General features: G+C 43.6%; 1 protein-coding gene across 11 annotated transcripts in view; it reads right to left on the bottom strand.

Annotated features, from left to right (window-relative positions):
* The window catches only part of LOC121012749 (phospholipid-transporting ATPase IB), a 651,500-nt gene that overhangs the window by 536,354 nt on the left and 100,456 nt on the right, over positions 1-14,690 (bottom strand). For 10 of the 11 annotated variants that reach the window (XM_040448061.1, XM_040448063.1, XM_040448066.1 and 7 more), the window contains one exon: positions 14,281-14,425. In XM_040448061.1, coding sequence (XP_040303995.1) covers positions 14,281-14,381 — 101 coding nt within the window. In that variant the 5' untranslated portion in view covers positions 14,382-14,425. Of the gene's footprint in view, positions 1-14,280; positions 14,426-14,582; positions 14,620-14,690 lie in introns of those variants that run through there. The other variant, XM_040448065.1, reaches the window with a different exon arrangement.

Below are 14,690 nucleotides of genomic sequence, written 5' to 3'. Positions count from 1 at the left end.
ATATATTAACTCATTTAATTAGTCTTCACAGTAATCCTATGGAATATGCACTGGAGGATGGGGAGGACTGTAAATGAGGACCCCCTTCAAAAAATTCCCCTGGAGTGTTAGTTTCAAACAGAAATCAGCCTTGCCCCAGACCAAATAAACCTAGATTTTTCTTATACAATGTAAAGTTTAGAGGAAAAAAATGATCCATAGACTGTGGTCTCACCAATCAAGTTACCTTTATATGCATGCCACAGGAGAGAAGCACAGCACAGCAGGTAGCATGCAAACACGATGAGAATGACAAACGGAGGGCAAAATATACATAAGCGCAGATGGCATTCTACAAGGATTCACAAAAATGCACTGGATGGTTTTTAGGTCCATAAACCTTGGCAAAGAGATTCCAGAGACCATTCACTTTTTAGTCTTGCCCAGCAGAGACTGCATCTTGGAAGTTACTAAATAGCTACAGCACTTCTGCCGAACTCAACCTCAGCTCTCTTATCTGATAAACATTATTCCATGGATGTATGTGGACCCATTTTTATGCTGTTCTTTTTTAAATTTTTTTTAATGTTTATTTATTTTTGAGAGAGACAGAGGAGAGAGACAGACTGCAAGCAGGGGAGGGGCAGAGAGAGAGGGAGACACAGGATCCAAAGCAGGCTCCAGGCTCCGAGCCCCAGCACAGAGCCCAACGCGGGGCTGGAACCCACAAACCGCAAGATCATGACCTGAGCCGAAGTCGGACGCCCAACCGACTAAGCCACCCAGGCGCCCCCATTTTTATGCTGTTCTAATTTTTTAAATATTCAGTGAGTTTCCAGAACGTAAATAGCATAGGAGTCTCTTTTAAAAGCTAGACATAACTCTATCTTTTCTTTAGAGATTTTATTTTCAAGTTATCTCTACCCCCAGCATGGGGCTCAAACTCACAACCCTGAGATCAAGACTTGCACGGTCCACCAAATGAGCCAGCCAGGCACCCCAGTGATATTTTTTCTAATGGTCGTATCTCAAAATATCAAAATTCATCAGGTCCCTTAGCACAGTAGTTCAAAAACCATTAATTTATCTTCAACAGCTATGTGAGAAAACATTTGATTGGGAGGGATGTTAAATCGGTATTTTCAAACTTATAGAAGTATTAGGATTTAAAATCAAAGTCTGCTAAGTTTCTTATAAAGCTATTCTACTATTCCAAAATTCTTAAATATCATGAGTTTATTTCTAGAAGACACTTATTTTACTCTCTAGCAAATGCCACCATTGTATTAAAAATAACTTGTCCTGGGGTGCCTGGGTGGCTCAGTCAGTTGAGCGTCCGACTTCAGCTCGGGTCATGATCTCGCCGTCTGTGGGTTCGAGCCCCACGTCGGGCTCTGTGAGGACAGCTCAGAGCCTGGAGCCTGCTTCGGGTTCTGTGTCTCCCTCTCTCTGCCCCTTCCCCGCTCATGCTCTGTCTCTGTCAAAAAAATAAATAAATAAATAAATAAACATTAAAAAAATTTTTTTTAAATAGCTTGTCCAAGTAAGTGTAGGACATATGATAAATTATTTTTTTTAAACAGTGTGGTGTGCCCATGTACCATCCAAAGATACTACCAAATGGACCCCAAAACTAGAAATAGCTTGATCCTGACAAATTGCAAGAGAAATACATGAAAGTATTGTTGATTACTGACTGACCACCCCTTGCCGTGTCAACATTTTCTCAAAACTCATACCGTACCAAAAACCGTATCTCTACAGACATCTATGATTATTACACTAAACATTAAGGGCACCATTAAATGCATGACAGTTCATTCATATTAATTCAGATGTGATGTTAGAATATTTTGTTATAGTGACTACAACTACTTACGGCTGCTTATGGGCCAAGTTCTGCTTTTCATAGGGGGGAATCACGAGAAGTCTCAACGTAAAGGAAGGACTCCCCCATCAGCTAAACATGGACTAGACTGGTTTACCAGATGAGTTAATGAGTTCCCAACGGAGATACATGTTCATGTGTAGGACAAACGAATTATAAGCATTAAGAATTTCAGGGTGCACACATATGTGAATACATTTACACAAAGTGGTGGAAGAAAACTGGTAAAGGCATCAGTAGGGATCTCCCATCAGGTTATTTTTTTCCTTTGGAGTTCCACAACTTGGTAATATCTACAATGCTTGGCCTACAAAGATGGTTAACCCACATCAAGACCTCCATATAGAGAATACCTATGGTATGGTACACACACTCATTCCCTCCTGTATTTAAAATTATTTCTCGAGGCACCTGGGTGGCTCAGTCGGTTGAGCACCTGACTTCGGCTCATATGGTTGGTGGGTTCAAGCCCCGCGTCGGGCTCTGTGCTGACAGCTCAGAGCCTGGATCCTGCTTCAGATTCTGTGTCCCCCTCTCTCTCTGTGCCCCTCCCCTGCTCATGCTCTGTCTCTCAAAAATGGACAAATGTTCAAAAAATAGGATTTTTAAAATAATAAAATTATTTCTCTTGTAATGTCTAAGCCTATGTAGTGAACAAACTTTCTAAAAATACAAGTGGCAATAAAACCAGAAAGAGGTAGCAGGCAAAACAGTAAGACTGAGAGAAGTGAATGTTTCCATCTGCCCTTGGCACAGTCATTCTACAAAATAATTCAATTTACTGATACGTCAACACTGGGATGATTGAGGAACTCTAATTTGTAAAGGGAACATTAAAAATTAATATGAGGCAGTTTCAACAAAGATGGAATACTGGGGAAGTAATTATGATACTACTCAGCAAATAACCTTACGGTCTGAAAATAAAGAGCTCTATTTTTAAATCGTCAGGGTTTTGTAACACATTTCATATGCTAGACAGTAATGCTTTCAAGACCTCCACACCTTTTACTGGAATAGAAACAAAGGAGTCGTATTTTTGATAGGATAAGAACACTCCTTTATATAATTCAATCTACAATTAAGTATTCAAATTAAACATCATGCACAGTATTCCTTAGGGATGGTCAAAGCAGAGTCGAAATGGCTGAAAAGCTGACTGTCCAGAACAAGGAAGGGAAAAAGGTAGGAAGGAGGGACAAAAGAGGGAAGGAGAGAGAGCTACAGATTCTACATTCGTCACTCAGAACATTTCTACTTCTCCATTTGGACCAGGTTTAAGGTTTTCACCGTCCCGTAGTCAAGAACCTTCACTGGTATTTGGTTGCAGGAGGAGGTCACAGTGACTTTAACGTAAACTTACACGGGACCCTGTTCTCTCAACACGGCCAAACGCAGGCACCAATTTCTTGAAGCTACAATGATACACACACGCACACTTGAACACCTCTCAGCCTGGTCTTACGCTCTCGGGACAGCACGTTTGCCTATAGAAGTTGCAAAAAAATATAGGAAAGATCTACAAAAGCCCCTAACATGCAAAATCTACCTTGCTGGTTTTTTTTTTTTTTTTTATGTTTATTTTTGAGAGGGAGAGAGCGTGAGTGGGAGAGGAGCCGAGAGCGAAGGGGGCAGAGGATCCTAAGCGGGCTCTGCACTGACAGCAGGGAGCCTGATGCGGGGCTCGAACTCACAGAACACGAGATCATGACCTGAGCCAAAGTGTGAGATTAAGACTGGAGCTGAAGGTGGATGCTCAACTGACTGAGCCACCCAGGTGCCCCTACCTTGCTATTCTTTAACCTGCATATTTACTGTCCAGGTACTCTCCGTCCTTTGCCCAGGGTAGTACTCAAATACACTTTCCTTTCCTCACCCCCCACCCATAGCTCACCAACTGAATGTTCTAGGCCTCAAATAATCGGATAGTAAGCAATACACCTGGCAGAAGAGAATGTGAATAATAACCAGCCTGGACTTTCAGCCACTCTTTGGACACTATACCAAATACCATACCTCGGGTTACATACGTACTGCCATCAAATTCCTACCAACATACAAGGTACATTATTATAGTTCCCACTTACTGAGCCAAATATCTTGGAACGGAACATATCTCAAGGTAGAGGAAGAGCTGACAACAGCTGGAGCAACTTCCTAGTAGAGCTGCTGGAAGAGGGGGACAAAGAGCTCCACGCCTTCACGACTCAGCCAACAGAGGCGCCCCTACACCTCTGAGCCCCTGGGGGGTAGGGTAGTACTGAGGTAGAAGGAAGTTTGTGCTATTTTGAGGTCAAGGACCTTGCTCTAACCCAGCATTCAATAGAGTTTTAAAAGAATCCTTGGGAATAGAATAGTGCCACTACCTTCTCTGTCCCCAAAATTGGACCCTAAGGACCATACTTATCTATTCCTCCACCCACTCACGACCTCCCCTCTGATCACCCCTGGTGACTTGTGCTTCCATGATCCTGTAGCCCCACACCTCACCTCAGGAAATTATAACAGCTAAACTCCACTCTAAACATCAGAGCGTGCTGGAAGGTTCTCCAACAACATAATGCTGTTACTTGTGTCTTTGAAAGCTTCTCCTGGTTACACCCAACGCACAGATCCTCCATCATCCCTGATTTCTTCCACATCCTTGCTGGAAAGACACACGCTCAGCTTTCCTGCTCCTCTGCACCTTCACCTGTGCCATTCCCCATGCCAAGGATGCCTCCCCACGCGAACCACACCTGATCTTTCGGGCTGAGCTCTAACTCCTCTTCCAACCCAGCTCACTGACCTTTCCCCCATTCGGCTGCCTGCCTCACTCTGAAGTGCGGCCAACCACCCGGCCCCAATTCACCACACTTCATAAAAGGGGACCGAAGTGCATGGCTAGTATAGATCGAATGCAGGGTTAGAAATGGCAAGAAGTCCCATTGATGTGATCGGTCTCAGGGTTGCTGAGGTCTGAAGTCAAAACCGGAATGGGTCAGACCAGATCGGTTTCTCCAAAGAAGAGGAGACAGCCCAGAGCTGGTGGCTCCAAAGCAGAAGGTGGGAAGAGGTCACCAGCTTCTACGTAGATGCACTCTCAACCATTTGATTTAATAACATTTGTTGAGTGGATTGGCACCGGTGCCCCCACCTGGTCCTATGTAACGAGGTTTGAGGGAAAGCTCCCTAAAGGGGGAGATAGAGGGTAGGGGGTGCAATGGACTAGACTGGGTCCCGTGAAAATTGGGATGTTGAAGCCCTAACCCCCAGTATGAGGATACTCGGAGACAGGGGTCTCTGTGAGGTGATAAAGCCGAGATGAGGTCATGAGAGTGGGGTTCGTACAGCTTGGTACCCTTATAAGAAGGGACACCAGAGAGTTGGGTCTCTTGCTTCACCACGTGAGGACAAAACAAGGCAGCACTGTCTGCAAGTCAGGAAGAGGGTCTGCACCAGAACCTGACCATGCTGCCATTAATGGTCTTGGACTTCCAGCCTCTTAATATGCAGGAAAAATAACACTTAGGGGAGAGAACGCTAAGCCACCTCGGCTATGTATATTCATGGTGGCCTGAGAGGACTGACGAGGGAGTGACAGTGGCACCCCTTCCCATCTGTTCACTCTGCTTATCACTACATATTTCAGTTTCTGTGTCCAGTTAGGGGCATTCATGGAGTAATGTATCTAATTCCAACTCAACTAAACCTCCCAAGAAGAATAAGTGGCTTAAGAATCCCCTAATGAAACAAACCACAGACTGAAAGCAAGAAAGTAAGCGGGGCACCTGGGTGGGTCACTTGGTGGAGCATCTGACTTCAGCTCAGGTCATGATCTCCTTGTTTGTGAGTTCGAGCCCTGTGTCAGGTTCTGTGTAGACACCTCAGAGCCTGGAGCCTGCTTTGGATTCCGTGTCTCCCTCTCTCTCTGCCCCTCCCCTGCTTGTGCTTTCTCTCTCAAAAGTAAATAAACATTAAAAAAATTTTTTTAAAGAAAGTAAGCAAACGACAAGGAAAAAAACTGAATTGACACTTCTCTTCCTTATAAAAGCCCTTCAATCCATCTTACTAAGTTCAACATTAGGATGATTTAATCAAATTGGATTAGGTCACCCAAAAATATTCAAAATAATCATTATTAACATGGATTTACATCCATAATTCTTAACTGAGAACCTTGGTAAGTACATGTTGCGTCTTGAGATAATAACTAACAACAGTAACATATACACAGATACTTAAATATACATATCAAACGTTCATGGTAGTGTTTTACCAATGGGACATTTGATCAAAACAGGAGACCACGGGCCTAAATCTGAGACTTCTATGAGAGCACAAAGCCCACTCTCAAGTGGATTATCTGGTCTCAGGCTGTTCTGAAACTGAAACCAGCCAACACTCTTTGAGAGTAGCCTTCCGAGTGACCGTCTATGTAACAAATACGGAAGACATATAGAATAATCCTCAGACTGACCAACAACATCCCAACCTAATTCCAAATCCTTTCCTAACTGCGTGTAATATAAAACAGTAAGGGTAGCTAAAAACCGGTGATTCGAGTTTTGAAGAGCCAGCTTTAAGAGAAAAGGGTAGATCAGCATTTAAATGATCAAACTCAACGTCATGGATTTCAGGAAATTTCTTTGTAAAACATCACTGCATGTCTGACCCCAACAATGGTCAGACCGCTCCTTTTGTTCTCTGTAAGCATTGTCCCTCTTCAAAGGGATGCTGATTAGCATTTCTGAGTAAGCTTTTGCTGTCCATTGAGTGACTCAGCCGTAAGTGGAATAAACACTTAGAGGCTACTTTCTAGAGAACTACACAAAATCTCACATGACTAAACTCTGACCACAGAGTTTTCTGCATTCACTTTGCTACTGACTTTTCAAGTTCTGTACAAGTGGGTCAGCTGTTATGCCAACAGACTCTCCGTGTTGCCGTCTAAGGAAATGTTGTTTGACACCCAGGAAATGAGTGTTCTCCCATCCGATTAGCACAACAAACAGGCCAAGAGATGGGTCCGGTCTCTCTCTTCTGACCATCATCCATTCAAAACCATGGGTCTCCAATAAAGGAACTCAACATTTCCCAAAGCACCAACACAAAGACAGGGGTATAGTTTTCAGTTCCTACTCTCCCAGACACTTCTGCTAGTTTTTTCCAATATTTTTTTTAAACGTTTATTTATTTTTGAGAGAGAGAGAGACAGAGCTTGAACAGGGGAGGGGCAGAGAGAGAGGGAGACACAGAATCCGAAACAGGCTCCAGGCTCTGAGCTGTCAGCACAGAGCCCAACGCGGGGCTCGAACTCACGGACCGTGAGATCATGACCTGAGCTGAAGTCGGATGCTTAACCGACCAGGCCACCCAGGCGCCCCATAGTTTTTTCCAATACTTTGAGAGAAGTTTGTCTTTATAGAAGGGTTGCAAAATTAGCACAAAGAGTTACCACATACCTTTCACCCAATTTCCCCACGATGTTGATACAACCATTGCACAAGGATCAAAACTAATAATATTGGATGACAACTAGCTCAAAGAAATTACTACAGTAAATATGAAAATAACATTGGCACAGTACTAGTCTGGCTACATCGTTTATTCAAAGTTCGGTTTTCCCACCAATGCACTTTTTCTGTTCCAAGATCTGATTCAGAACTCATACCACATTTAGTTGTCCTAGGTCCTCAGTCTCCTCTAATTCTGGTTCAGTTTTAACTTGTTTTTCACAAATCTTGATGCTCAATTTTTTATCAGCTAGAATCAGAAACACAAGCTCAAAGAAGACAGGAAGGTTTAATAAAATTGGGAAATAGGTTACTGACTGAAACTCTCAGACTAAATGCCTTTAGCCATTTTCATCAATGACAATGGCACAGATGGGACTTTGATGGAATTCAAGATATACTCCTCATCCACCCATACAAGGGTCCATTTGATAGATCACCGTGAGCCTGTTCTCCTAGACATTTGCTGTTTCCTTCAGAAACATCAAAACATCACAAAACTAGCCTGAGGCTGACATGCTTTTGTTTCTAAAAATACATTTCAAGAAAGCTAATGCTCTCAATAGCTACCTGAAAGACAGCGCTAAAAGAGTTCCCCAGTTCGAATATTTTCATCTGCGCCATGCCTTTTAAAAGCCTCGTCCAAGGGTGGAAAACCTGATAACGTCCTAATTACAAGAACCTTCTACGGCATTCGTGGCTGCTGGTATGTACAAATTAAGGACTCTCAACACTCTGTGACATTCACGTGCAGAAACTACAGTGCGTGGTTTGGAGATTAACCAAGTATATCCACCTCTAAGCCAAAAAGAAACGATTGAGTGAGGAGAGGATATTAACTTGACTAATCACTTCACTATGTATATGTACGTCAAATCATGTTGCACATCTTCAATATATACAAAGTAAAAATATACAAATAGCTCAGTAACAGCAGCATACATAGAACATCTTGAAGCCGTTTCAAGGTAGGTAACACACATGCTTTTACCAAATTTTCTCGATGAGGATTTTTATACATTTTACCTTGGCCAAACTTGACAAAAGCACTCCCAAATCAGATTTGTCAACTTTGGTTTTTCAAACAATCTTCTTTACATGAGTAAAAGACAGTTATGATTCTTACCAGGAACGTCGTATTGTTTGTTACATTGGCTTTTTTTTTTTTTTTACATTTATCTTCAATAGACAGAGGGAGACAGAGCACAAGTGGGGGAGGGGCAGAGAGAGAAGGAGACACAGAATCCGAAGCAGGTTCCAGGCTCCAAGCTGTCAGCACAGAGCCCAATGCGGGGCTCGAACTCACAAACCACGGGATCATGACCTGAGCCGAAGTCGGATGCTCAACCGACTGAGCCACCCAGGTGCCCCTGTTTCTGTTAAATTTTAAGCAGCTTAAGGGCGTCCCTTTTTCTAGCAAGGCAAAATTCTAGTTTAAACTTCTCTTGGCAAAAGCAATATTAAGCAGTTTTCCTTTAAGACAAACCAAGAAGAAATGCGATAGCTTGACCGAGCTAAGTTATTGCTTTAATGAAGATTTTTGTTAGCTGGAACTCCCACCTGAAATGACTCATTCAAAACACAGTATCTGTAAACATTCCTAACTTGCTTTGAAGACCTCATTTCAAACTCCCTCTTAGCCTTGAAACTAGTACAAATGGCGTGCTGATGAACCCACGAAAAGACGGCATACACCTGAACTTGATTGCGTCCATTTGCTCAGCAAAGAGATCCAAACGATCAGCAAATTTCAGGGTATTTTCTGGAAAAAAATGTTTAACTTTCAACATTTTGGAGAGTTTAGATTTACAAAATTGAAGCTTCACCACCAGGTTGTTCTAAGTAGCAAACTTTCTATATGCATTTAATGTTTCAGTTAAAACACCTAAGAGGCAATGATATCATTCATACGAAATGTCCAGAAGAGGAAAATCTACAGAGAGGAGAAATGAGTGGTTGTTCAGGCCCAGGGGGAGGAAACCGTAATGGATGTGGTGATGGTGGTACAACTCTAAATATACTAAAAACCACTGAATTATATACTTTAGGTAGACAAATTATATGGGATGTAAAATATATCCCAATAAAGCTATTAAAATATTTAAAATGAGGCGGGTGCCTGGGTGGCTCAGTCGGTTAAGCATCTGACTCTTGATTTCAGCTCAAGTCATGATCCCAGGTGTTGTGGGATCAAGCCCTAAGGGGGGCTACACGCTGAGCGTGAAGCCTGCTTGCGATTCATTCTCTCTCTCTCTCTCTCTCTCTCTCGCCCCCCCGCCCTGCTCACATTCTCCCTAAAATAAAAAAAAAATTAAAATATTTAAAAGGAGATTGTACACCAGAAAAAAAGGGATCTTGTAGGTGGATATATGTATACAATCCTACATATGTATGTGTGTGTGAACCTTGTAATATTCCATTAACTACTACTCATTTCTAGAAGGTGAAGCGGTACTGTCTTCATAACTAAGGCCCTAGGAAAAGCAATGCTTAGGAGAAAAAGACCATGTCCTATTTCCTCATAATTGTAAGAATCCAAATTCACTGGCTTCAACAATGGAAACTTCAAGCTACCATAGCTTTAAATCAATCACTGGCATTATTTTCAGTATGGAGAACAATAATAAGGTTTAGAGAGCCATCTACCGATATGGTGCAGATCCTCCCAGAACTTCAAGGAACTGCTTGGAATTTGGAGTTACCGTGTCTGGCGTATCCCCCAGGGGTGCCAGGGCCACAGTCAACTCCAGCAGTGACCTTACCTGTGTGTTCAGCAGGCCCAGTCTCTTTCTTGGATATACTAGTCGAAACATTAACTCTAGACTTTCAAGGTCTGTCCTGAATTGTACCATGCAGCCCCTCACCAACCTTCCCCAATGCCCAACAGCCACATCCCTCTTTAGCAAACTCGGATCTCTTTTCTGAAATCAAAATGCCAGGTGGCCATAAAGACAGTCACAGAGCCACTGCCGTGATCAGTTCACTCCATGATCACTTCTCCACTGAGTCATAAAGGGCGTGCGGTGGAGAAGGTCAGTGGGAACACCAGCCTCCTGAGGTCTATGTAACAGCCACAAAATCAGTACCCTGGACTCATGGGCTAGCATGAGTCTCACCTGTCCTACCTGGGCTCTTTTACAAACACTGATTTGGAAGTAATCAGTAATGAATACTCCACGCCCCTGCCTCCTCACCCCCCAAAAAAGTTAAAACCCTTTCTCAAGAAAGATTAAGAAAAAATCCTTTTTCAACCCCTTTTTATGAAAATATTCCTTTGAACAGTTTTATTGACTTTTAGCAAACTTTCATAGCCAATATAAAAAGCCTTATTTAAAGAATTAAGGATTTTTATAAGACGACTCCAGCAACATTAAAGTGCTAAAATAATGTGGCTCAACATTTTGTAAAATCCTTAAGCTTTAATGGCAAAAGTTTTATAGACAGTCCCTCAATGAACTAGAAGTCACATTACCAATTCCCCTAAATATAGACTTGAGGCGAAACAAATACTCAAAAGCCATTTTACAGAACAGCAAGGGCCATATTTTAATTTCTTAGACCCTATTCCGTGTTTTCTGAAATCTGCGTTCCCAATAGAAGCCATGAACTCAAACTGTATGATTTTTAATATTAGATGGGATTTATTTCAACTAATGCAATGATATTCTTATACAAGACTTTAAATAGAAGAGTTGGTACCTATTTTATTCCTAACCAACCCCAGTGTATATTCCCATACTTACAGCTCCTTCTACCCCCAAAAGTACAAATGAAACTGTACAACAGGTAGCCGCTTGAAAAATCTGGTAAGATCAGCCTCAAAAGATAGCTTTGCATCTTGATTACGGAACAAGTAGTGAATCCACATTACCAAAGCTCTTAAAAATCTTCATCTTCCAGGGGCGCTTGGGTGGCTCAGTCAGTTAAGTGTCCGACTTCCGCTCAGGTCATGATCTCGTGGCTTGTGAGTTTGAGCCCTGCATCAGGCTCTGTGCGGACAGCTAGAAGCCTGGAGCCTGCTTCGGATTCTGTGTCTCCTCCTCTCTCTGCCCCTCCCCCACTAGTGCCGTCTCTCAAAAATAAATAAATGTAAAAAAAAAATTTTTTTTAATCCTCTTCCATATAATAGGAAGTTTAAACAAATATCAAGACCCTTAGTTTCCCAACTTTAAGCATGCTTAAATGGATACCAGAGCCCAAGAAATCAAGAAAAACTAAGCAAAAATACTACTTGAAAACATCCTAAGGTTTAAGAAGAAAATTCTTCAATTAGACATCCTTATATAGTATATATTTTGGGGCCGAACACATTCACTGCTTAAAGTGTGTAGCATAGTGAAATATAGATCTCTTGAGCCTCGAAATCAAGCAAAGAAGAAAAAAAAATGGAACATATTTAAGTAATCTTTCCATCTTTTTAAAAGTAATTGAATGGAAACATATATAAGGTATGAAGAAATGCAACTATATTGGCACTGCAGGATTCCAAACGGTTTCAAGTATATTCTCAGAGTTGTGTAATCACCCCCAAACGAAACCCCATGTACATTAGCAGTCACTCCCGTTTCTCAACCTCTTCCCTCGTCCTAGGGATCACTAATCCAGGTCTCAATAGATTTGCCCCTCTAGACATCTCCTGTAAGTGGAATGAGGACTTCTGGGACAGGCTTCTTTCATTTAACATCATATTTAAGTCTCACCCCACATCGTAGCAAGTAATGTAGTTCATTCCTTTCCCCGGCCAATAGTATTCCATTATACCGATACTTGTTTATTCATGGACCAGTTGACCGACATTTGGGTTGTTGCACTTTGGAGCTGTTAGGATCACGCTGCTATGATCATTTGTGCACATGTTTTTGTGTGCACAGTTTTTCATTGCCCTTGGGTAGACATACCTAGGAGGATTGGTGGGTCACATGGTAATTTTGCATTAACCCTTTGAGGAATTGCCAAACTGCTTTCCAAAGCAGCTGTACCACCGTTCATGCCCATCATCAGTGTAGGGAGGGCTCCAATTTCGCCACGTCCTTACCAACACCCAACGCTTGTCGTCTTTTTGATTAGAGCGTGTGAGTTTGGGAAGCAGAAACTCCCTGTGGTGGACGCTCTGCATTTTAAACCGAGCCCGCTCATTCTTATCGGGACCTCAGCTATTCCTCTAGGCTACGTTTTTAAATGAAGAGTTTGTCCCAATGGTCATTTTTTGTTCTAATTTTTTAAAAATTTTATTTAAATCCAAGTTAGTTAACATATAGTGTAATAATGATTTCAGGAGTAGTATTTAGTGATTCACCACTGACACTTAATACCCAGTGCTCACCCCAATAAGTGCCCTCCTTAATGCCCATCACCCATTTAGCCCATCCCCCCCCCACCCAACACACCCCACAGCAACCCTCAACGTGTCCTCTGTATTTAAGAGTCTCTTATGGTTTGCCTCCTCTTTTTTTAATCTTTTTTTAAGGTCTACTTATTTTTGAGAGGGACAGAGTGCGAGCAGGGGAGGGGCAGAGAGAGAGGGAGACACAGAATCCGAAGCAGGCTCCAGGCTCCAAGCTGTCAGCACAGAGCCCGATGTGGGGCTCGAAGTCACAGACCACGAGATCATGACCTGAGCCAAAGTCGGACGCTCAACCGACTGAGCCACCCAGGTGCCCCTGCCTCCGTCTTTTTGTCTTATTTTTCCTTCCCTTCCCCTATGTTCATCTGTTTTGTAAACCAAAATAAAGCCTAACACTAATAAGCTAACACTAATAATCTAGCCCCAAACAACCTAACAGTCCCTTAATCAATGGAGGGGTCACCTCCATATAACATGCGCCATTATTCTACCACAAACTCTATCAAGCTACCGTCATGTCCAACGGCCAAACCTTTTTCAATAGGGATGTCCGGCTAAGCAGCCTGCGTAAGGGCTGGTGCTGCTGCCGAGTATTTAAGCACGCAACGAAGTTTCACGAGAGCTTTCGAGAAACACTGGGTTGCAATTCAAGCTTGTCAATAATCTATGTGTAACCTGATCACTTAACTTCTCTATACCTGTGCATGGTGTTCTGAGCCATTCACAGAACCACATCCTCTGAAGTCACTCGTATAAAGTTGTCTACGTCTGAAAGTTTAATGAAATGTAAAACACCTGCTAACACCCATGCCTAAAGATCTTTCGCACAGCTGAAAGAACTTCAGCTTTCATTGAGAAGGTGGGTGCTATTTGCAGCTGTGCTAGTTAGACGCCATATGAGCACAGGGACATTATTTAACATCTCCGTTTCTTAGTCTGAAGGTAACGTTCTTTAAGAGGTTCTGATGATTCCTTAACCAAGTCCAGCTAAAGCATCCGAGATGATAGCCAGCAAAAAGCAGACACTTAAATGTTAGCAGAAAGAGGGATGAAAGCTAACTCCGCACAAAGTTTCCCAGCATATAAGTACCTCATAACCAATGTTGGGGACCACTTAGGGCTGAGTGCGAGTCCTTGTGTCCTGTGGGAGTCCTTTAGAAAGCACTTCCCTACATTATGGTCTGCAAATCGGTAAGGAGAGCTCTCATTTAGCTCGAAACAGGACTAGGAGGAATTCTTGGAAGGGAACCCAGGGATGAAAAGATAAGAGACCTCATTTTTGTCAGGGCCACAATAATAAAAACTTCCTCGGGGCTCACAGAGAGCCTGAGCACAGAACAGAGCCCAGGAAGAGAAAGGTAAAGGCTGTATTCACATGACCCCATTGGAAGCAGGTAGAGACTGTCAGGCTCCCAGGGGGGACGGGGGAGGGGAGTGGAAGGGTCTGGAGGAAGAGATGGGGGCGGAGGGTGGGGACCGCTGGCTAGGTGGGTGCAAAAGCCGCCAAGAGCAAGATGAACCCCATCCCAGCCGTGAATCAACTGTCCTTGTGTCTCTCGGCCGCCTCCCCCTACCTGATCTGGTTGTCACGGAATTTGTTGAGATGCGGCTGGTTGAGGTAAATGGTGCGGGCTGGTGCATCCAGCTGGTCTCCAACAGACGTGGCCCGGGACATCTCATCCTCTGCCTTCCTGTAGCCCGAAGAAGGACGAACAGGTCCTGCAGAGACGGGGTGCGGGCCGAAAACAAAACACAAAGAAGTCACGCCAGGCAAGAGGCGGCGAGCACGGGCTGCGGGCTGGCGGGCGGGGACCGGCTGGGAAGGATGCTCGCTCGCTCGCTCGCTCTCTGGGCGCTGCCGGGCCCGCTTATGTACCTTGGCTCCCCCTGGAGACCTGCCGCCGCAGCTGCTCCCGGCTCCGCCCCGCCCCCTCCCGCGCCCCGCCCCCTCCCGCGCCCCGCCCCCTCCCGCGCCCCGCCCCCT

Source organism: Herpailurus yagouaroundi, unplaced genomic scaffold (genome assembly GCF_014898765.1).
Source record: "Herpailurus yagouaroundi ecotype Mexico unplaced genomic scaffold, PumYag 197, whole genome shotgun sequence".
NCBI lineage: Eukaryota > Metazoa > Chordata > Mammalia > Carnivora > Felidae > Herpailurus > Herpailurus yagouaroundi.
This window is presented reverse-complemented; position numbering and strand designations above follow the sequence as displayed.